Raw genomic sequence first — 24,345 nt, forward strand, 5'->3', positions numbered from 1 at the left:
ATCAGTTTGGTTTTGAATCTGAATCTTAAAGGTCCAGTGTGTAGGATTTGGCAGCATCTAGTGGTGTGGTTGCAGATTGCAACCAACTAAGTACCCCTTCGCTCACTCCTCCCTTTCCAAGACTGCTGTAACGTGAGCCGCCGAATGCAATACCATGGCAACGCCGTTCTCCTCGCGAACACTACTTTAGGAGCAGCGGAAGTCAGACGGCGGCTGGCGGTACCACGGTTTTGCACAATGCGGCTCACGTTACCGCAGTTTCACAAGCGTGTCGGAGAACTACGGTGACCTACAGGTAACCCAAAAATGGGAAGGGCTTTCACTAGAGCCAGTGTTTGGTTTGTCCGCTCTGGGCTACTGTAGAAACATGGCGGAGCAACATGGCGGACTCCGCTCCCTATGTAGATACGAAGGGTTCATTCTAAGCTAACGGAAACACAACGATTCTCAGTTTCAGGTGATTACACACTACTGAAAACATAGTTATTTATATTATATTCCATTTCTGCTAATAGATCACCTGAAATGTTACACACTGGCCCTTTAAAAGAAAACTCCTATATTGTAGTTTCCTAGTATCAGCTGGCTTGTATCACAGCAATTACAATGGATTCCAGTAGTGACCCAGAGTCACAGCAAAAAAGCATGTCAAAGAGTCAAAAATGTTCATAGATATTTTTCTCCCACAGCATGATTAACTCCTCTTCTGTTGATCGGTATGTTCAGTATGTAGTAAACAATCCTCCCTTTGCCAGTAAATTACTCAAAATGCTGCTTCCAGCAGAACGTCTGAGCTGTGGGGAGAAGCAATAGAACGATGTGGTGTAAATAGCCTCGCTGTGGAGAAGCTATGAGTGTTTGTAACATACAAAAACAGCAGAGATACTCAAAACACAAGTATTCCTTTAATAATTCAACTTCTCGTTCCTGCGGTCAGGTTTATATTTTGGGTTCAGGTTTTAATAGATGAATGTGTGTGTGTGCATGGTAACATGGAAAAGCCTCTCCAAAACAATGTCAGAACCAGTCTGCACCCACCTCATCCTGTATCCTCGCTGCCAGTTTGCCAGTCATCTGAAACGTTTTGGATGGTCAGGTCTGGTTGCGGGGTAATGAGCCTTCTGAGCGACTCTCACTTCCAGGAAGAGTGTGAGTGTTTTGTGTGTTGCCAGTAGCGATGTTATCTTCTCTGACCACTGTTCTGGCCTCGTGCATTTACTCATATTTCTATTGTGCGTCATGTTTCTATGGTTACAGGCATTCCTTGCCGACCACACCCTACCATGAGTTTTTGATGACTCACTGCAGTGGCCAGTCACACACACACACACACACACACACACACACACACACACACACAGCAACTCTCATATTTCCTCCTCTTCTGTTGCTATGGCATCTTAATCACACAGTGCTCTTATGATCCGATTTGGCAAAGTGCAGTCATCCATTAGCCGCTTTCCAAGTCGGCCATTTTAGCACAGCGATCTTTGAGACGGACTAAGTCCTGTCACCTTTGCACTGAGCAGCATTTCCACTTTAAATGCTTTCTGTCGTTCTGTCGACACCGCAGCTGCTTCATCCCTCCCTGAGATCCCTCACGGGGTTTTTTCTCGTAAAGTCTCAGTGGTCTCAGCCAAAGTCATGGCGCACAGTGCTGTGAGCATCCATTAGCTGCTCATGCTGACAACCATTTTACCTCAGTTGCCCTCCAGACAGCTCATGTTTCCAATGCTTTTATACTGAGCAACGTTTACAGCCTGAGTGGTCTGTGCAATACCAGCTGAAACATTTTGCTTTGTCATGTCCATCATCCTGTTGAAGATTGAATTTTCATGACTTTCCTCATAGCCAAATTGAGCAGTAGCTCAGTCCATGGGGGACTTGCTTGGGAACCGGAGGGGTTGCCGGTTCAGGTCCCCGTACAGACCAAGTACGGAGTGTGGACTCACAGCTGGAGAGGTGCCAGTTTGCCTCCTGGGCACTGCCGAGATACCCTTGAGCAGCGTACTGAACTAGGGTTGGGCGATATGTTCAAATTCTCCAACCAGCGATCGCCGACATATTCGTGCAGAGGCGTGTGTGTGTGTGTGTGCGTGCGCACCCCCTCCCACGCTGCCGTAGTTTCAGCTGAGTGATCAGTTGTTCTAGCAGCAGAGCATTGTAAAACACACTTCATTCAAACTCGACTGACAAAAAATAAAACTCACAAAAAACGTCTTTCTTGGTTAGTCGTTCCAACAATCACCAACTCTAGTTTGGTCAAAATCAACCCTTATTTCACGGAGTTAGATGTGAAAATAGGCCGGCTCTGCATGTTGTTTTTGTGTGAGGCTGCTACCTGGTTATTATCTTGTGCTAATACACACAAGATAATATATTTTGGTTTTAAGTTAAATAACCATGATTGCATTTTGACATTTGGAAAAGGAGCAGAGGGGAAAGTGGTTGGAGAAGTATTGCTTTAACAATATACACATTCACACACATCTGGTGATAACCTCCAGACCAAATAATGTTTAGATTCTGTTTCTGTTAAGTTTAATTTTATGCTCACCCATTCTCTCTCGTATACTCTCTTTTTCTGTCCTCTCTTTCTCTTGGTCATTTTAAAACTACATAGTAAGGCTTATTTATGTGTTGAAGAGCAATACAAGAAGCGAGACCCTAAATGCCGTTTTCCTCAGAGCCGAGCAACTACCGACAACACAGGACACGCTGCATTTTGTTTTCCACAGTTACTTTGGCTGTTCCACTGTCTGCCATTTCTGCTACTGGGGATAGAAACTTACAAGAACTTACATTGATACATGACAACATACTTATTGGTAACCGGGAGATAGACTATCGATAGCTACCGGCGAAAACAAAACCACTAGCCTCTTCCTGTTTTGGTTGCACAATTGTTGATGCACTTCCTTCGTGCCCTATATTGAGCCTTCTTATTCTTGGTAGATCGTACCCGGTGGCAGACAGAGTTGCATAGTGATAGCGAGGCTTATAGGGAACCAATTTTAAACACAGATGGTGTCATTAATCTATAGCCATTACACTGTGCAATCAGTATTTACTTAATAATGATAAGTTAAAGCAAAAACTTGTCTATCTCCACTTTAAATCGATGTTTAGCCTTACTTTGAATCAGCAAAGGATTTTTAAGTTCAGTGAACATGAGGCGGACAGATGTCAGATCCAACTCCAGAACAGAGAAAACAGATGGAACATAAGAAGAAGACAGATGAAGTCTCTGATACTTAGATATGCAGGGGGAATTGGCTTCATGTGTAGACGGTTTACGAAGCAGAATGGCCTTAGGTGTGAGTTGATTGGCATGCTGGATTGTGATGGTTACAGCATAGTCGGAGAGTTTATCACCAGATGTGTGTGAATGTTTATATTGTTGAAGCAATACTCCTCCCACCACTTTTCCCTCTGCTCCGTTTCCAAATGTCAAAATGCAGAGTTGCATTTAACGACTTGGAAGACAAACATGTAGCTTAAATGACTCTACGCTATAAAGTCTGTACTGGAATGCAGAAGGCACTTCATCTGCCAGAAGAGTTTAATGAGTTTGTTTTTAAAGCAGCCACTGTCACCTTGAGTTGTCTCCATTCTCTAGTCGCCTGCCACTTCCACCATGGCAATGAGGTTTCATCACGGCTGAAAGAGGGACACAATAAACCAACGTCTTTATTTATATCCAGGCAAAGGTTAAGCATGCTGGGTTACACATATTCACATGGGGTAGCTTCTCAGAATTTTGGAGATTTTCCCAGGCTTCATTTTAAGAAGTTTGTACTAAGTATATTAATTCCCTCTTGGTTGATAATGAATTTGTGACTCAGTAGTGTTTATTAGGGGTTCAAGCCCTGGAAGGACCTGAGAGGGGCGCTGTGATTCAAGACTTTAATTTTGTACTTTGAAAATTCCTACGTCGTAACTCCGATTTACACGAAACTTGCTACGGACATCAATCTCCATTCACTCTACAAAAAAAGTGGTTGTGTCTAGAAGGGAGCCCGCAAATTGTGAAATCTGATCTCAGATCTGCAAAAACGTGTAAAAACTCTCACGAGACTCGCTGCCCGACAACCTTAAGATCAATTCCTAACCTTAACTATTCAAGGTCAATACCTAACCTTAACCATTTGAGGTCAATGCCTAACCTTAACAATCTAGCGAGTTTCCTCAGTTTGCTGGTACCCTTCTAGCCACTACCCAAAAAAGCCTCGAGAACCACAAATGTCTGTCTGACTAGATTTTTCGCCATTTTTAATTTTTTTTTACATATCCTTATAATTCATCATTCATTCATTCATTATTGGACTAAGCTTATCAAAAGTTATCACAATCTTGTTTATCTCATTGTGTTTTGAAGATATTGACCAGAAATTGCACTTCAAAAGGGGCGTGGCTCAGCACTTCAATAGACGTAACTCCACAACCATTGGGCCAATCCTCACAGAACATGCAGTGTCTGTCCACAAAAGTACCTGAGACATACCCTGAAAGTTTCATTCAAATCAACCCCTATAGGGCGCTACAAAGGCCACAGATTTAGTCGTAAATGAATGAGCATATGTCCAATCGTCGTAAAACCTGTTAGTTATCTTTAATGCAGGTATCGGAAAGTGTCAAAGGTTTAGATCTCTCCCTAGCTTTCAACCTCTAACGGTCTGTGTTGGCTTGAATCCCGGAATCGCCGCTTGCGGCAATATTTTATACATTTGTAATTGTGTTATAGCCAAGGCTTTTAGTCCTGTGTGTTATAAGAAAAGACTTTAGTTGAGAGTTGATGCAGGTACAGACTGTTTCATTTCTCTCCATCTGTGATTTGGTGGTATAGTAACCAAACAAAAATCTGTTTGATTTAGAGCCAAAGGACAGGTAATGAAGAGCACATGAAGATAAAGTCTCTGCATCCAATGAACCAACAAAACCCAGGCCTCAAGGTTTTAGATGAATCAAAACAGCACTGAATTCTTGCACTCTGAGAGATAATCTGTTTTGTTCTACCATGAGTGATTTTTATCCGTTGTGCCATATATCAAGACTTTGCCCATGCTAGCAAAGCAGCAATTCAGTCAAGTTTATGATTTGTGATTCGTTCTTCTAGATATCTTCACTTGCCACTGCAGTATATCATCCCTAGCTATCTAAATACCAGAGAACTGGCAGCACATCATTTGCCTGGTATGATCTTGTCTGGCGCAGTATTAGCAGTAACGTTGCCATGTCCCATAAGGGTGGGGTTATCTCCATCTGCAGAGTTCACAGTGTAACTAAAAGGACTTTCAAATACATCCTATTATAATTTACTGTGTAGGCTATTGACTAATACAGTTTAACCCAGACCTGCTTTAGTCCTAATGTTATCGCCTCTTCTGCATGATGTTCCTCTCAGCAATTAGTTACGAAACCTTGCTCCCAGTAGAGCAAGAATCTGTTTCACATCATTTATTTTGACAAACAAACAGGCCAAAGGTGATTTTCATTTAGGGGATTACAAAATGGTTGCAAGGGATGAATTATTAAGACAGCAACTCCCCGAAACCAAACAGTGCTAACAGATGTTCTCCAATAGTTGCAGTTAACTCATTACTTTTCTCTGTGCAAGGTGCCATACACAGTCTGGGACTGTTAAAGAGGACCTATTATGCTCATTTTCTGGTGCATACTTGTGTTTTGGGTTTCTACTCAATAGGGATGCACCGATACCGATATTGGATTGGATATCGGGCCGATACCGAATCAAATAGCCGGATCGGATATCGGCGACAATGGGGCTGATCAATTCAACTCAGTTTTATGTTTATATACTATATACATTATTGACTGGAATTTTAATTCCTGTTTAGGTTGCATTAATAAGGCCCACACTTGAATTGTGATTCCTGTTAATTTTAAAGATTTTCCACCAAGTCACTGGTGCACGATTTATCATTTTAATAATAAAGAACAATTAAATAAATTGATATCTATGTATTTATTGGTCACTTTATGCTTTACAAGGTTAGTAAAGCAATGTTTAAGTCAAGCCTAATGTTGCCTTACACATAAAAGAATGATCACAGTCACTTCCACACAGTGAGGCATACAGCTTATTAATTAAACACTGGTATCAGATCGGTACTCCATATTGGCCGATTGGTATCACATAAAGTTCGAAAAACGCTTTATTTTTCTCATACCCATCTCAAAAAGCCCAGTCTGCTCTGATTGGTCAGCTGGCCCAATCTGCTCCGATTAGTCAGCTGGCCCAATCTGCTCCGATTGGTCAACTTAACCAAACTCTTTAGACTCTCAGCTCCGCTCTAACTAGCTGTGTTTGAGGGCGTGCCGAACTAGCCGCTAGGCAGGTATTATGCAAATGTGTTACTTGGTGACATCATCACGTTACGGAAGAAAAGGCGGGACTTCAAGCAAGGTGTTTCAGGCCGTTTAGGAGCAGTGTTTCTGTAGGGGAGAGTAACTCCCTTTGGTGTAGACTTTGGACTTTGTAGCTTTGCAGACCTTTAACATGCACAAAAAAACTATATAACAGACTAAAGGAAAGGGGAAAAAGCACAAAAGTATAATAGGTCCTCTTTAATGTGATCTGCAGAGGTCACTGTAGCATGTGCTTTATTCTGATATTTATTATAGGATGGCATTGAAGAAGTGCAGCTGTCAGAGGGAGGGCACAGTTCTAACACATTATGTAAAGGCAAATAGGAAAAATCACCATCCCCTGCAAACTTTTTCCAAACCTCCTCCTTGTATTTTGCTGCCAACCGTGGTTACCCTGGACTCCATATGACTTTCCAGTGTCGATCCCTCTCAGAGGAGCCTGAGTAACAGAGAATTAAACACAGGCACAGTTGTCTTCTCTTAGGGGAAAGAAATGACTTGACGGCTTTTCCATTTAGGTTTGCATAGTTGGCTGGTTGGAGATGTGGGCTATGACTGACTGCTGAGGGAAAGACCAGAGATCATGGATTCTCTCAGTGGTTGACCTTATTTCGTTCCAAAACAAATAGAAGAACTCTGACACAACCCCCGACCTTTGGAAAGGAATATTAGCTTTGACAGTATTATATTGGACACCTTCAGCTGTTTAACATTCAAAGAGTGCTATTCATTCAGTACCCTTGCTTAAGTGACATGTTCAATACCATCAATCTTGTGCTTATAAAAGTTGTAGCCTTGCTACAGCTGTGTGTTGTGTTTTGTGTGGATGGTGGTTTTCCCCTCAGACGGTTGATAGCGGGTTGTGTGTCATCTCTGCCTCTTATCAGATGAACCTTTTTTATCTTCCTCCTCTGGATACACTCGACCCGATTTTACAAACAGAGCATTGGTTGTACATTGACTTTCTCAGTTATTGTGATTCAAAGTCATCTTTTATAAATCTTTACACCAGACAAAGGATGTAATGTGTTAGAGGGCTCTCCAACATGACTAAATGAAAAGAGAGAGGAGCAAAGCCTCATGACTGTCAGGCCTGAAACAGAGACCTGCATATTTTATAATGAAATTATTTCTTACTGTCATACATTATCTTGGAAAAAATATTGTTCATTCTGCAAAAACTATCCATCTCATCAAGTAATTAACAGCATTAAAACCCTTTTATTAAAAATAGAAAACCAGCCAAAAATCTGTCATTGGATAGAGACTTTAAAAAATATATATAGTGTCAATATCTCAAAACAAAATATCGTATATTAAGACACTGATGACATTTTATTTATAAAATATATTGAGATTATTGATTTGTATAAGAAATGGGTAGGTGTGTTACAATTTTGATCTAAATTGCAAAACGATTGATATAAGCTTCCGAATTCGACCATCAAATCAAAAGCCAGGATCTGCACATTTTTTTTTTCTCTCCTCACCCGCCTACTTGTGTACGTCCGAAGGAAAATACAGCTGAACTAAAGAAATGTAACTGTCACCTCACTCATGGTTGAAATTAGGGATTCACCGATACCACTTCTTTCAGACCGAGTACAAGTACTTCTCTGTACCAAAAAACCCTCGTTAACAGCCAGCTGAGGGGTGTGAGCGACACACGGCAGGCTGGGGAGTCACGCATATGAGGCAGTGCGCCACGACCGGCTCTAGCTCGGCTTGGAAATGCTCGGGGCAAAGGTGCTTCCCGGGACCGTGGCCAAAGTGTCACCGGGGCGGACTGTCTTTAGTGCGCCCCAGCCGCGTCGTGCCCCCAGGGACCCTCTGACTCGGGTGTCAGAGGGTCCCTGGGTGCAAGCAAAACCCAGTGGCGCAATGAAAGTGAGGGCCGGCGCGCACCAGCTGAGGTGGGATCCCGGCCCCGTGGGGTCGGGCGCACCACCGGCCTGTCTCGCCCGCACCCTCGGGGAGGAGGAGCGTGAGCGCGTGCGATAGGAACCCGAAAGATGATGAAGAGAGGTTAACGACAAGCTGCCATAAAGTGGTATCAGTGCCATTGTATCGGAGCCGTTTTGCAAGTATGAGTACATGAGCACAGTATCGGACCCGATACCCGATACCTGATACTGGTATCGGTATCGGTATCGGTGCATCCCTAGTTAAAATAAACCAGCACAAAAATTGTCGCTACAATACTCAGGGCACTTCCTGCATATACCTGTGGCATTTCATACTGCATGAATTAGCCTAGCAGCTAGCAGACTTTAGTTAGTTACTTTTCCTTACCCATAGCTCTTCTACTCTTCTACATTTAGTCACTGCATCTCCCGACACAACAACACCATGGTTGAATTTCAGCCTACATGCACGTCTTTTCAGTTCAACGTTGTTGAATCAGCGCAGCTGCTATTGGTAGTGAGAGCAACAAGCTAGCGGACTACTGAGTGCCGTCTCTCAGCACTCTCTAAAAGAAGAATTTGAAAGTGTAAATGGCAGTTATCAGGGCATAAAACCAATGATCTGTTGATCTTTACGAATCAAGACTTCATAGTGTAACAATGGCATGTTTAAATCAAAAGTCAAATTGAATCGTGACAACCCTAGAAATGGGGAACTATTGAAGTGTGAGGACTAAAACTATATTATTAATTTCCCTAATCCTTACCAATTACATTGAAATTTATATTTGCCAGAGAGCAATCTAGGCTAAATGTGTGTGAGATAATCTTACCTGAGGATTGGTTTGCTTGTTAATATGTTTGATTGTTACTAGGGATGCACCGATACCGATACTGGTATCGCTGCATCCCTAATTGTTGCATATTATGTTTAAAACGGGCTAATGAGACAGTGATGGGTTTGTAACAGTAGTGCCCATCAGCCACACAGGATACAAACCTTCTCTACTCAGCTGCCTCTGATCCTGTTGGTTTCTGTTTTCATCCTATGTACACACCCACTTGCATTCTCCTCCTTTCTTCCCTCTCGTCAACACAGTTTCTCTTTCGACTGAGGACTGAGAAAGGTAGGAGGGGTGGGCATCGCTGTTTCTCCATGCTGACTCACGATGACAATTTAGTAGATAGATCCTTTATCACAGTGAAACAAGTGATGCAAAAGGAAAGTTTCTGTCTTTGTTTGATTGATGTTACTGCTTGCGAACACTGTATATTGAAGTGGTAGCAGTCAGATATTTAGCAAAGAAAGAGCTAAAAGAAAAATCAATGTCAAAATGGTGGCAGGAATGGTAATGCCCTTAGCCGACCTAAGGGCAATCTATGAGCTTCTCTTTCGAGATGGTGTCATTGTGGCCAAGAAGGACAAGCGTCCACAGTCCATGCACCCTGAACTCACGGGGGTTACCAACCTAAAGGTGATCCGCACTATGGGCGCTCTCAAATCTAAGGGCTGTGTCAGGGAGACTTTTGCTTGGAAACATGCCTATTACTATCTGACCAACGAAGGAATTGCATACCTGCGAGATTACCTGCACCTGCCGCCAGAGATCACGCCTGCACCCCTTCAACGCGTTGGTTGCCCTGCATTCTCCGCTCGAGTCCATACAGTGAAAGGCCCGACATCGGACATCCCAAAACCCAAGCCTGGAAGAGAATTCCAAGAGGCTACGATGGACAGGCACATTTGCCTCCAAAAGAGAGCCGGGGAAGAGAGAGAACAATCTGAGAGGCCTCCAAAAAACTTCAGAGGTTCCTACCAGTTTGATGCATCAGTTGGCCAGCCTGGTGTTCAGACCAAGACCTTTTTTAAGAGAGACATGGGTGTCTGCAGAGGAGAGGAGCGTTGGGCCAAGGAGGGTAACAAGGAAAGTTTTGGAGCTTCTCGTCTCCCCACTGAGGACAGAGTCACCAGATGTCCTGACTCAGCCAAGGAGGCCAAGCTACCCGTTTCTTTAGTCCCCTTTTCTTCTAGTGTACCAAAGTTCTCAAAAGAAATGCCAATTGTTCACATGACTCCTTGTGCCCCAGTGAAGGAAGTCCTTCAGAAGTTTGTTAAGATGACTGCTGCTCACCCACCTGCAGCTTTTGAAGAGTCTGAATGTATGAACATGCAGGACTGTACGATTAAGGAGTCCCCAGAAGAATTGATCGCAGGCGTAACGAGAGGAGAAACCTCAAATCTAGTCTTGGAGGTGCCTGGAGAGGTAGTAGCGGAGGTTGAACCTGGTGAACATGCGGTGGTGGACCGGCAAACAATCCCTTTGTTGGCAGAGCTTATTGAAAAGAAAGAACAGCAGGACGTTAGAGATGAAGGTGTTCTTGAGGAAGCTGATGTGGCGACTGAAGAAACTGTTGAGAAGTTGTCATATGATGTTGAGATGATGAAACAGCTGAATGTTGAGGTCTTCGGCCCTGTGACCAAAGACCCTAAATCTGATCCTGACCGGGACTCAGCAACCCCTCCATCAACAGCCAGAGAAAAAGTGGTGGATTATGACATTGCTGATATAGAGGATCCCCTGAAAGTCATGAAGACCATTCATATGAGAGCCTTCTCTGGGTTTCATGTCGCCTTGGAGACCTCCACTAGGGCAGTCTTCGGCGCCATAGTCTCTTCAGAGTGTCCAGTTGTTGCCCTGAAGACCGCTCTGCTTCAAGGAGACCAGGACTTCCTCTCGGAGGACCCTGAGAGGGAGCAGCATGTTCATAGGGTCTGGCCTGACTTCCTGGAAGGTTTGAGTTTGTCTTAGTTCTTCCTCCTCCTCTTTCCTCTTGTCTGCAGTAAAGGCTGTCTGGGCGTTGCTATGGGCACTGCTTGTGTTCGCCAGGTTGAGAGAGGGATAATTAGATCTCCTAACAATACAAGTAATGCTCTTGTCATTTTCCATACAGCTAAATAGCAACCAGACTGCCAATTAGGTGTCATTTTACTAGATGCATGAAGAATTGAGCCAACCTTTTTGGCTCGCTTGCATGACCAGATATTAAGTGTAAATTTTATATATAAATTTCAATCTCACAGAAGAATCCCATAATTGCTTTAATGTAGATGTTTGCACAAATCTCAGTGTTAATTTTGTGTTAAAAAAAGGGGACATCTGTGCTAGCAAGAGTTTTAAAACAATATACATAACCATTTGCATATTTAGTGTTCACTTTTGGTGCCACTGTCTGTACTCTTAAGGAATCTGAGTTGTTCTGCACAGTTAGACTTCAGTGTCTTTCCCTGCATTTAGAGTGGCCTGTGATGCTGTACGTCTGCTCTGTTTTATCTACTCTGCAAATATTTATAAATGCTTCGTGAGAGACATTTAGGGGCGAAATCGGACAGAAAGCTGTGACGTATGTTAGGCAGAGGTAGCAGATTATCAGTTTAGTAATGCTGATGCTAATATTAGTATTTTCCCCAGTAACAAGTAATGTACGGGTGTAATTATATTACAGTTATCAATCCAAGTTACGTTGCATTACTGCACTACCAGAGAGCGATTTGTATTTTGTGCCAGGTAGGCTTATGTTACGATGATGTGAACGCGTGGCAGGTGGTCAGTATGCAGCTTTGCATCGCGTGTTGAAGTTGAACTCTGGTGAACTTTGAGGTGAATATCTCCCCCGGCGGTATGTGTGATCATGCCCTGAGAGAGAGGAAGAGACAGGCCTGGTTCTACGAGGGTGCAAAAGCATGCTGCAATGCATTGCAATGCAAACTTGTGAATTTTGGAAATGATTATATCTATTTTTTTTTTTCAATAAATTTTGATTTGGTGAAACCGTTCATGAGATTATATCGGACCGATACTATTTTAGCTATGATTCTAATGTAGTCTCACCTCGTTCATGGTCACATAGCTTAGTAATTGTTATGAAAAGTAATATAGTGATATAACGACTAATGTAACTAATTACTTTTGGTAACAAGTAATTTAACATGACTTTTTAAAGGAGTAATAAGCAAAAAGTAACTTATTAAGAGCCGTACACATGCTGCGTATTTTGCATGCTCAGCACGCTTAGTAACAGCGTGCGCGACAGTAGCGCAACCTCGGAAGCACCTTTTGGATAAACGGATGAAAGCGGCACGGCTGACGTTTTCCACGCGTTTATAGACGCGGCATGTGAACATCCCTTTACACTTCCTGAGTAACTTGCCCAACACTGCTGCTGATACATGCTTGTTCCATACGAGTACAGACCTATAGGCAGTCTCCCTGGAGTATTTATTTATAGTCTATACTGACACATGACCGCAGACACACAGTGTATCTTCGTGGGGAAACTATTTTAGCTATAATTCTAATTGGCTTTATCGTGCTGTGGACTGGCATTAATTACATCAAGGCATGTAAATACATATATATGCTGTACATATATAAATACAGTTTAGTTCAAGGAAATTGGGGCACACTAGAGCAACTTAGTTTATATTAAATGTTGTAGGTATTTTACTAATATAAAGTATTAAAGCCTTTTTTCATGGCGTGTGCAGAATTAAATCCATTAACAAATTAGAAGATATTTTTTTTTACTGTACATATAGATATATTTGATATTGAGTTGTATTTGCTCTGATGGAGTTCATTCTGCCCCCTGCTGGGGAAAAAGCGTTCTGCTTTAAATACTGTCCTGCTACTGTATTGCACATTATTTATGTGCACAGACCGTCTAGTCATTTTTCTCTTCATCTGGCAGAACATGCAGCATTTCCCATCATTCCCATATAAATATTTATGAAGAATCAGTGCTTTTTTTGCATAAGCAACATATTTATGTTCCAGGCTTTACATTAATATGCAGCCCACCTTGCAGCACTTTTCATTGTCAGGGCTGATGTATGACTAAGCAGAGAGAGAGAGAAACTGGGAAATGTGAGTCCCATTAAGCCACACTCAGCTTTTCCTGCCTGTGCCTCCGCAAGACGGGCGAAGCAGTCCAGATGAGGACATGTGGCAGTTGCCACCTTTCATCTGCCCCTTCAGTGTTTTAGCCCAGCCTGCAATGAACATAAACTCCAACATTTTAGAAAGACCGTACTGTATTTGAATGGAGTAGCCACCGCAGCAGCACACAGTCACCAACCTGCTGTCTCATAGTAGCATGTGTTGCATTTATTACGTGATTATAGAGAAATCCACAAGAAACCGCTTGAGCTACGATGGAAGTGAATTATACTAGAGACTTCATGGAGGTTTTGATTCAACACGGCCAAGGTAGGAAGTCTTCCTTGTTAGAACAGTTCTGTCTTCTTACCAAAAGGTGTCAGCACAGAAATACTTTATGGTGAGTCTCCGCTTGTGTAGAGGACCAAAGAGGATGAAGCAGGTATGGGTGTGTCTCTCACTGCTAGTGTATCAGATAACAGTTCACTACAGGGCTTTGTGTTTGTGATTAAGTGACAACACATTGTTTTAAGTGTTCCTAGGATAGTTTTTTCTGTACCAGAAGTGCACACGGTGTTTGGTTTATTCTGATCCCAGATGTACAGCAAGTGTTTATTTAGAGAATAAGAGTGAAGCAGATTAGAGTTCATAACTTTACAGTGAAGACCTTGAGTTAGATGCCACCCACGCTGCCTGACAGTGTCTGGGATCATGTTCCCTGCTGTTAAATCCAGGGGGTGTGGGCAGCAGAGGGGCCCCTGACTGGCTGCTCCATGTCTCTCCCTTTGCATAAGATTGGAACGGGTGAATACAAGGCGTCACAGTGAAGTACCAGACCTGGGTTGGCTCAGAAATAAGACACAGCTGCATAGATAACATGCCTTTAAGATGCACAGACTGTATGTTGCCCTGAACAGACGCAGCGTTTTAGTTTTGCTTGGTATTGTCATTTATCTGTTGGGCTGCCACAAATGATTTTTTCTTTGATAAATCTTTAAAAGATAATTTAGCCCAAGACCCCGAGACAGGGTTTGACTAACAGTCCAAAAATAGATATTTAAGTTGCAATTTTATAAAATACACAATATACCTCATATTTCCCTGGAAACAGGGAATGTTTGGCATTTTTGCTGAACGACTTCAACAATCAATCAAATTGTTGACAATTTTTTGTCAAATTAAGTCGTTTTTTCAGCTCCAAGTGTGTCATAAACGTTACTGCAACTGGGTAGTACAAGGAATAGTACTCAGTTAATGTACTCAAATCACAGTTTAACTAAACCACAGTAAGAATTAGGGTCCACAATGAAGCAATACATTTATACAAAGATACTGTTATATAGATGTCTGCTAATATAGCCAATATGTTTGATAGAAAATATCCTCTAATATCATTTTTTAATTTCAGTTATCTAGTATCAGTAAGATGTTCCAGCTGCTACTGTTTTAGCTTTAAATCTCTTTCTGTATTCATACAGTATGATCCACGTCCTGTCCATATGGTGCGTGTGCTCCCACAGAGAAGCCTTTGTTTTAGTAGCTTGCTGGCAAAAATCATGTTTTCCGCTCTTTGTCTAAATCCTGTAAGAAAATGTGTCCCTGGGAGTTTCTGCAGCCCCGCACGTGGATTCGAGCCAGTGGCTCGTCAGAAACCACCGCGCATGAGATGCTGTTTCCACTGAGGAAGCCTCTCAAATTAAGTTAAACTCGCAACGCTGTCTAGTTTTCACTTCACAGCCGTGCCTCTGGTTCTCCTTTTTTCTTTTTTTCCTGTGCTTTTTCAGCACACACCCCCCCTGCTTTTCATCGGAACACAATGTCATGAGGTCAGATTTGACTCCCTGGCACTTCAGTATTTTCTCTAAAAGTTGTGAAGACGCTGAGCAGAGATGGACTTATGCTGCTGTTTCTGTCCAGGACAATCAGGCGGTAGGTTTGCTTTCTACAGGAACTTTTCATTTGAAACTCTGTTATCGGTGCATTTGGGGGGATGCTACAACAGGAATAAGCTAAGTAGAATTTCTTTCATTATGCATGTCATCTGAGGACAATGCCACTCCCAGCATCAGTATCTTTTTAGAAGATTGCAGATTAACAACATCTCAGACATTCCTCTCATTGCTCACCTACCTGTGGCATTGGGGAAATCTTTCTCATTAGCGATTGATGCATTTAAACTAAAATCCAAAGAACTTCTCACTTAACAGAGACTGATGTGAAGTTCGGCTTTATTGCCTTCGTGTGGGTATGCAGAGCAGTATGGGAGTATGGGAATCATTGTGCAAATGCATACCATGTGAAGAGAGTGGGAGGGGGCCGACTCCTCCCATGAAGGAGTCCTGGAATGAATTTATTCCAGACGTCCGTACGGCTCCCTTGGTTTTATTCCCCTTTGCTCAGTCTCCAATGAGACTAATTGCCAATTTGAGATGCCAGTTTCTAAGGCTTTGGGGATTTGACGTTTTGAAACTGGGATCATGTAAGGTCTCAGCCAGAATGATTGCAAACAGATGAAAATCACTCACCTACAATCACTCTTTGTTGTGAGTGTACTTAAGCTTCTGTTCCCAACTGCTCTACTTTTGAGGCGGCTTTAAATGTATTCATTCAACTCTGTCATAACAGTGTCCGAGATATAAATAAATATAAAATAAAAGATTGCCATTTTGTGTCACATATACATTTGTTTCAGTACATTTCATTGAAATAATAACATTATGTTGAACACAAACTTAGAGAAGATGCCAGAGCAAAATAGTCTAAATATATTGACAGTTTATCAATTCAATCCTGAATACTAGGCATAGGGTGGAATCCATTTTTAATACCCTTCCTGATATTTCACTGGGTATAGGCTGCTATTAGGGATGCTCATTTTGAAAAATGTTCTCAACCGTTAACCGATTATTAACCGTTAACCGACAAGATTTGTGCCTCGCATGCAGCGGTGTACCAGCTGCAGGAGCACAACAGATATTCGCTGACGGGAGTCCCCAGTTCAGTTTTGGCTGTGAGTGTGAGGTTGTTGGTGGCGTTATAGCTGTGAACGTAGGTGTAGCAGTGTGTGTGCAGTTTATTTGTCGGTGAATAAATGCTACGAAACTACAACTCTTTTGCTCCGCTCAAGCCAGCTCAGCCAGAGACCGGAGCCGACTTCCTGTATCCTGCAGCTTGTGTCTGACTGGCGTAACGTTGGGGAATGTCCGACACACCGTGTGTGTTTGTGCTGCGATTGCAGCTTTAGCGTTGCTGATTTGTGCTCGCAGTTGTCACACACATACGGTCTGTCAGCGTGGCATAATGTTAGCGATTGTCCGACAGATTGTGTGTGTGGCGGCGGTGAATTGTCGGTGGCGTTATAGCTGTGAATTTAGCAGTGCAGTGTGTGTACAGTTTATTTGTCGGTGAATAAATGCTACAACTCCTCAAGACCCGAGCCAAGCTCCTGTATCTAGCAACACCGGCTCAGACTCACTTAAGGTGGGCTGTTAAGGTGGACCAGCTATTCTCCTTTAAGTGACAAGACACTCCTGAGTTTTGCTCAGCTTTTTATTTAATTTTTAATATTTCTTTTAACCGTTTAACCGATAGCATTAATCGGTCAAAACTCTTAATGTCTGTTAACGTTTAATTATTAACATCCCTAGTTGTAGCATTTCATCACCAACAGTCTGAACTGTACACACACTGCACTGCAACGTTCACAGCTATAACGTTACTGATAACTTCATGCTCACCGCCAATCACACGGTTGCTCTCTCTCTTGCTCACTCTCAACCGGACACTCGTCAACGCTATGTGCCGCTAGGCTTGCAATACACTGGTTGGCAGAAACCATCTTCTCCTGTAGTCACCCTTAAAAAACACATGAACTTTCTAGTAAACAAACACAGTGTGTGCCTGTTCCCCACCCCCCCTCCCACCTCTACTGAAATTGTAGTATATACAGTATACAATATATAGTATATATATGTGTGTATGTATATATATATTTACCGACTATTTCTGCTTGTTTTATGGAGCACGGTTGACGTGTGGCAATGCATCGCCATCAGTGTGCGATCATGACACCAGTCTTGGTGTCGGGTTTCTGCGTGACACTGTTTCTAAAGCACACCAATTAAGTACATGTAACGTTCCCCGCTTGATGTTCTGACTACAGAATGTCTGGCAGAGATGTCGTTTTGCCCCGCAGAAAGATGGTTTGATGTCTCAACAGTGATGCAAGCAGGTGTTGTCTGTTTAATTTTGCAGTTACAGTTAGTTTTATTAGAAGACCCATCAAGTGTCTAGGGGCTCATAGTCCTTGCATAGCTCTACTGTAGTAGTTTGGTCAGCAGTTTGCGCTATAGGCTACGCATGTCTGTAATCCGACAGTAAACACAGTAGAACTGGCTTGGCCATCTAACCATCTACGATAGAATAATGGAGAGAGGGCTTCAGGAATTGTTCAAGACCTAGGAAATGTTTCATGCTGTCCGGAGATGAAGACGAGCAATCACACGTTATGGGTTTGATAGGACGCTGGCAGCAGAAACAGCTGATCGGTCATGTGAATTAAATGTTCTCTACTAGGGATGCACCGATACCATTTTTTCAGACCGAGCACGAGTACAAGTACTTACATTTGGGTACTCGCCGATACTGAGTACCGATACGAGTACTTCTCTGTGCCAAAAGACCCTCGCTAACAGCCAGCTGGTGGGTGTGAGCGACACACGGCAGGCTGGGGAGTCCCGCATACGAGGCGGTGCGCCGTGATCGGCTCTAGGTAGGCTTGGACTGGCTCGGGGCAAAGGTGGCTCACGGTGGCAGCTTTACAGCGATCCCCGCCCGGACCTCGCCGCACCGTGACAGGGATCCCTGCTCCAGGTTGGACTGTCGACCGGGGCGGACTGTCCTCAGTGCATCCCAACCGCGTCGTGCCGCGGCCCACATAAAAGCGCTAGCGGTCTGTGGCGTTGTCGGCAGTCTTGAAACACGGACCAAGGAATCTAACGCACGCGCGAGTCAGAGTGCAAGCAAAACCCCGTGGCGCAATGAAAGTCAGGGCCGGCGTGTGCCGGCTGAGGTGGGATCCCGGCCCAGCGGGGTCGGGCGCACCACCGGCCCGTCTCGCCCGCACCGTCGGGGAGGTGGAGCGTGAGGACCAAAAAGATGGCGACGAGAGGTTAACGTAAAGTGGTATCGGTGCCGTTGTATTGGAGCCGTTTTGCGAGTACGAGTACATGAGCACAGTATCGGACCCAATACGCGATACTGGTATCGGTATCGGTGCATCCCTATTCGCTACGTCAGAATAGAGTGCTCCAGGGATGACGTATTTTTGTAGGCCAACCAGGAAGTTAGCATCGCCCTGGTTCCCTCGACAAAAAGCCAATGGGATTTTTCCATTGGCTTTTTGGATTATTGCAGAAAATAAGCTCTGTGGCAAACAAACGTTTATGATACTTACACGTTTTGTTGTTTTGAAGTGTGAATGCAGTCGCCAGAAGTAAAAAGCTAACGTTAGGCTATAAACGAACTACACCACAGTTGCATGAGCGCGAGTCGGCGTGATGGCGTTTAGTAGTCCCATTTAGCCACTTGTTAGCAACCGCCATTTTTAAGACGCATAAAGGCTTGAAAATTCACGAGTGGGGTATTTATCGATGTGTTTTATATTGTTGAACAAAACGTTAAAATCTCTTCAGCTTGTGTTAACCACAGACCTTATTTCAGGCATCTAACTTAAACCCATTGACTTCCAGACGAGGGAACCCTAAGTGCTAAAATGCTAACTCATTTCCGTGTTTTACTGCAGGACTCATTCCTGTAGCCTATTTATTCAAATGCAAATCTATTTCCATAATCTATTTCGCGTGTCAACTCTTTTTCGATTAAGACAAAAAATCACCTTGTGAGCGTACAATATTTTTTTCACAATTCAGGAAGTTTTATCAAATTTTCTTTTAAGTTTCCATACAGCTTTCTAATGCGAATTCACCTCAAAATGTGAATACAAATATTTGAATGGAAACACGGCTAGTGTCAGATGGGGCTCACTCTAGTTTAAACGGATTTTTTTCCCCTCAAGGCTTTTCAGTATTTTTAATAGCAGGACCTCTCCAGAGGAAGAGTGAGAAGCACTTTCTGATTTAAGGGTTACATTTTAAGGGAGATTTTGAACCGGTTGGTGGTAAAAACAGAATGCAGTTAAATAGGTTTCTGGGAAGCCTATATAGGCACTGGCTGTGCTGACCAAGCATAAGGAAGCAATTACAGCACAGCGAGGGAAGCATAGTGAAGTTGCATAATGAGAATGAATTGATAGCGAGCGGGTTATTATGTGAAGGGGAAAAATGTACCGGGGAGGCATGGCTTCAGTATAAACATTTGGAAAAGGAGGAAGGGGTTGGTCTTGGATGATCTGTGACTCGTAAACCGTGATGGAAAATAACTGAAAGGGATTCAGAGGAAGAGAAACTCCTATGGAGTGAGTTGGAAACTTTGACACGGGCTCAAGGTGGATCTCACTCGCGCTACGTTTTGCTGCTTATCAAGGCTGACTGGAGTGTGTGTGTGTGTGTGTGTGTGTGTGTGTGGGTGCGTGTGTGTGTCACACAAAACAGCCTCATATATTATTAACTCCTGCAGATAGGCTGCAGCGAGCGAGGAAAGCACCGAGCCAGTTGCTGTAGGGCAAAACCAGTGGAGTCACTTGAGCCGTGGAGGAGGACAGAACTTCTTTTTAACTACTTCAAGGCTGCGAAGTTTGCTTGTGCTGGGAGAATTAGAGTTAATTTTGAAATAAGTACAATTTAAGAATAACAAAGAAGAGTGTGTAGAAGAGAAAGAGGGGAATTGTTAGAGTAAAGGACAGGGGGAAAGAGGGAGGGAAGGAGGGAGGTAGGGAGAGCAGCCACTTCTGCCAGAGGACTGAGTCACAGGGAAGAGAGGAGCGGGAGGGGTGCTCTTTCGTTGTTCCCTCTCTCTCTCTGTCGTAAAAGTCACGGACAACTTGGCCGTGCGGCTTGTTTTAAAGTCCGGGATGGCACCACACCCCTAGGCGCACACCCCTCTCCACTCCCCCTCACCTTTCACCCCCCCCAGCCCTCCCGTCCCCAGCCCTCCTGTCTGTCAGTCTTCAGAGCCTGGGACTGTCCACTTTGTACCAGGCCCGATGCCGGCAAGCCCCCCTGGAAGTGTGTTCCCAGCCCTGGTGGTTGTGGGCCACATTGTTACCTTAATCTTTGCCTGGCAGTGGAGAGTACGGAAGAAGCAAGGTAAGAGAAAGCTTCTCATTGCTACAAGGCTTACTTCACTGAGAGATGACGGTGCCTAAAGAAGAAAGTAGGTTTTTTGAAATAGTTTCTTGCCGGCTGTTCTCGTCCGTCGTCTCCGCTCTCTCCTGTCCTGTGCGTTTTTGTGGCACACACTCCTCTCTCTCTCTCTTCCTCACTCCCCCCTCTTTTTCCCTCACACGTCTGGGTTTCCTGTGGTATGGAGATGTCGCAGTTAACCCCGTAATTGCCGTCTGTAATGTGATGACGTCGGGGGTGGAGTATTCTGGTTGAGTGGGGGGAGTTTTGGCTCCGTCAGAGCTTCGGTGTGCACACCTCAGCATCAGCTTTTCTCCTCTGCTGGGGCTTTTTCCTTGAATAGTGTAAAAAAAAAAAAAATGCTCCATCATTTCGTCCAAGTTGTGTCTTTATAGCTTGAGTTGTGTGGCTCCCTTAAAGGGACTTGATGTGAGTTTACTCTGATCAGAGTATCTTATCTTCATTGTGGTAACTCCTTTATTGTTAATAGACTTGTTCAGCCGGTTTCTTCTTGAAACGGCTTCGGCATTAAGCATATCCTCTTCACATACCAAACATGTGCTGCCACGGGGGAAAAAAAGCATTACTGTCTATTCAACCCACTGAACAGCCTGAAGGTTACTTGCAGGCACCTGTTGCTTTTAATGTCACCAGACACACCTATTTCACTGTTGACACAGCTTTGGCACAATGGCAGCTGTCAAACACACCTCTGCAGGCGACACACCCAGAGGCAAATTAAAGGATGTCTGCCTGGCAGTCTGCAGGTGTAGATAAAGGGCAATTGTTTTGTTTTTTCCCCTCGCTCCGAAACTATCATGAGAAACCAGTTTGGCCAACAGACACTCTAAAACAATTCCGCAGATTCACCTTGGACAATGAAGCAGCCTGAAACATAAAAAGTAGCCTCAAGTCATATTTTAACTCCTCTACCTGCACAGAGCTCGCAATTAAAACAGCGTTCATTTTGACAGCTATTTTAGATTTAGTCTTAGTCTTAAAATAAAAATGCTTATTAGTTTTAGTCACATTTTAGTCATTTTTTATCCTTCATAGTTTTAGTCGACGACAACTCAAAACTTTTTAGTCCAATTTTAGTCACCGAAAAGTCAACCAATTTTAGTCTATATGTTTTCTCTCTTAATTTTGTCATCTATTTTTTGTATTTAATCTTAGTCCTGTTATTTTGAACATTTCTGTCATTTTAGTCAAACTTATTTCACATAAAATTGTATCTTATCATTATCTAATGAAAAACAGGTTGAATGATGCAGCTTTGCAGTTAGTTCGACATACTTATATATAATGTATATAACATATTTTGTCATAGTTTTCGTTAGTGAAATTAACACTGACTTGAAATGAATCCAGCTGTCAGCTGTTTGTAACAAGATGCACACCATCCTGAAACGGTTGGTTGTTTTGCTAAAACTGAAGCCAGGCTCTGTACTTTTCCCTTATTGCTCCCACAGGTCTAGGTCGGGTAATAAACTGCACAATCCTCTTTCTAAGGAAGTCGAGGAGGACACACCTCGAGTAGATAACAGTATAGTTTTCATAACAGTGACTTGCCTGGGTTTGTTATGACTGGATGACTAAGCAGTGTCAGAAAAAGACCCCAAAAACGTTCTCCTAAAATGCTCATGAGAAGGCTTACTATACAAGTCATAGAACAAAAAGCAAAAAAGTGAGAACAAATTAGAAACAGATCCTCCTCTCCTCCCTCATGTGTGCAGCATGAGTGTATGTATACTCTGTAAAGCTGGACAGCTGAAGTATGAAGGTTGCCTGGAAGAGCGGTTTGACTGGTAAATTGCGGGCAAACATTGCATTGCAAAACTAGGCCGCGTGCTATCTCTACCTTCTGTCAATATGCAGCCAATTTGCATTGGAAGAGATCTGCTTTCAGCTGTGTATTTGCCGCAGTGCAGACAATAAGTCTACACCCTGTACATCAGCAACGGTCACATTCCCTCTTCCCAGCGCTTCTCAGTACTTTAATGACGCATTTTCATCAGAGGAGGGATCGATTTCTGTTTGATTTGTACCGGAGCTGTAATGTAAACAATGACCACACTTCCAACCATCTGCAGTGTCACATGCCGGGACATGCTGAGCTCGTCCACACACGCACCAGTTTGAACTTTAGTTTGCAGGAGCGACAAGGTGCCTTTGACACAGTGGGAAGGTGAAAGTAGGTAAAAGGGATTTCACCCAGAGCCTGGTTTAAAAAAAGCTCACAGAGCGCCACACATGGAGGCCGGCCGTCAGTAGTAAACTCGACACTGGGGGACGGTGGACTGTGTATCCTGGATACGCTCATAACAAAGTGAAGGAGGAGGAGGTCTGTGGTTTTCCTTCACGAGGCCTCAAGCCGATCCTCGGGACCTTTAAGAGAATCTGAGTTGTCTGTTGGTGCTTACATAATTAAGAGTCATTTGCACTAAGTGATTATGTGTTTCATAAATCATAAACCGTTACAAGTTCTGCCAGAGGGCTTCTGTTGATCTTGACCTTCTCTTCAACGCTCTGTAATGGGGTCATACTTGCCAACCTTGAGTCTTTAAAAATAGGCAAGGTTTCAAAACCCAGGTGGGGGGTCTGGTGGTCCTCCCCCAGAAAAATGTTCAGAGTTTCAGAGACCTTGTTTCCTGCATTCTGTTGACTTAAAAAGAATGAAAATAAAAAAATAATAAGTACACTGCAACAACATTTTTATGTTAATTTTTTTTATTTTACCTTTATTCTCAGGAAAGAAAAATTAATAATTGGCCCCTCTGGCGTAAACTTGGAGTGTGAATCTCTAACATAAACTAATATTCATCAGTTTTTATTCATTATTTTTGCCCCTGCTTCAGTATTTCTTTCAGTTAGCTCTCTCCGTCTCTCACTCACTGAAGGTCCTTTCAGTCACTACGCGACAACGGCACCACTGCGCTCTGAACCCCGTTATTTCCAACGGCTTGCGCCACACCACGACGGCTTTTCGCTACGTCGAGCAAAGCCCAACTTCGGGCGCTGCACGCTATGATGTGCCCTGAACCCAGCAGCGAGCGCAGCTCAAACATGAGGTCAAACATTGCTGTGTCACGACCGTAGACTGCTCTCTTCCGCCAGGAAACAATATTTGGTGTAGCTCTGTTGTCGTTCGAATGGAAACTGTAGGGAGTATACTTGATGTACAGTGCAAACAGGTTAATGAAAAGGAAAAAAAGTGAGAAAATTTGCCATAAATTGGGAAAAATACAGGAGAAGTGTGAACCCGGGAGGAAACCATGAGAGGAGCAATGAAAAATGGGAGTCTCCCTGGAAAATTGGGAGGGTTGGCAACTATGAATCCCGTCTCTTGTTGCGTTTGACTTTTAACTTGAGATTTCCGTAAACGATTTTGTACGCTCTAAAGACTCAAAAGATTAGAAAGCTCGATTCACTTCACAACACTGAATATGTCTAATCCGTTTAGGAAGCCACACCCAAATCTGCACCCAGTGTTCATGGAGGAGCCGCTACAGAGTGGCGGCTGTGTGTGTGTCTGCTAAACCACATGCCACCAGCCATACAGTAGGATTGGGTTTAGATTTTGGCTGGTGGCGTGCAGCTGTGACTCACTTCCCCTGTCTCCCTTCACCGTGGCGGTAATAACAGACTTGAGGAGGGAGGACAGCTTGCTCTGCTTCTACTGAAAAGTGACAAAAAACATTCCGTTATTGGAAGTGTTGAAAACAGTACACGCCCACATGCCCTGCACAATACACAACCTAACATAAAACACATTAGTGGTAAAGTCAGGCTTGTCACACACACAGAACACCG

The 24,345-nt window shown here is 43.5% G+C and overlaps 1 protein-coding gene across 9 annotated transcripts in view; it reads left to right on the top strand.

Moving 5' to 3' along the window:
* The window catches only part of pleca (plectin a), a 165,368-nt gene that overhangs the window by 81,416 nt on the left and 59,607 nt on the right, over window positions 1-24,345 (top strand). For 2 of the 9 annotated variants that reach the window (XM_074614391.1, XM_074614394.1), the window contains exon 1: window positions 19,904-20,496. The exons of 5 other annotated variants lie outside the window; for them this stretch is intronic. In XM_074614391.1, coding sequence (XP_074470492.1) covers window positions 20,394-20,496 — 103 coding nt within the window. In that variant the 5' untranslated portion in view covers window positions 19,904-20,393. Of the gene's footprint in view, window positions 1-13,491; window positions 13,562-14,957; window positions 15,161-19,903; window positions 20,497-24,345 lie in introns of those variants that run through there. 2 more of the 9 variants (XM_074614395.1, XM_074614398.1) reach the window with 2 other exon arrangements.

Source organism: Sebastes fasciatus, chromosome 17, assembly GCF_043250625.1.
Source record: "Sebastes fasciatus isolate fSebFas1 chromosome 17, fSebFas1.pri, whole genome shotgun sequence".
Taxonomy (NCBI): domain Eukaryota; kingdom Metazoa; phylum Chordata; class Actinopteri; order Perciformes; family Sebastidae; genus Sebastes; species Sebastes fasciatus.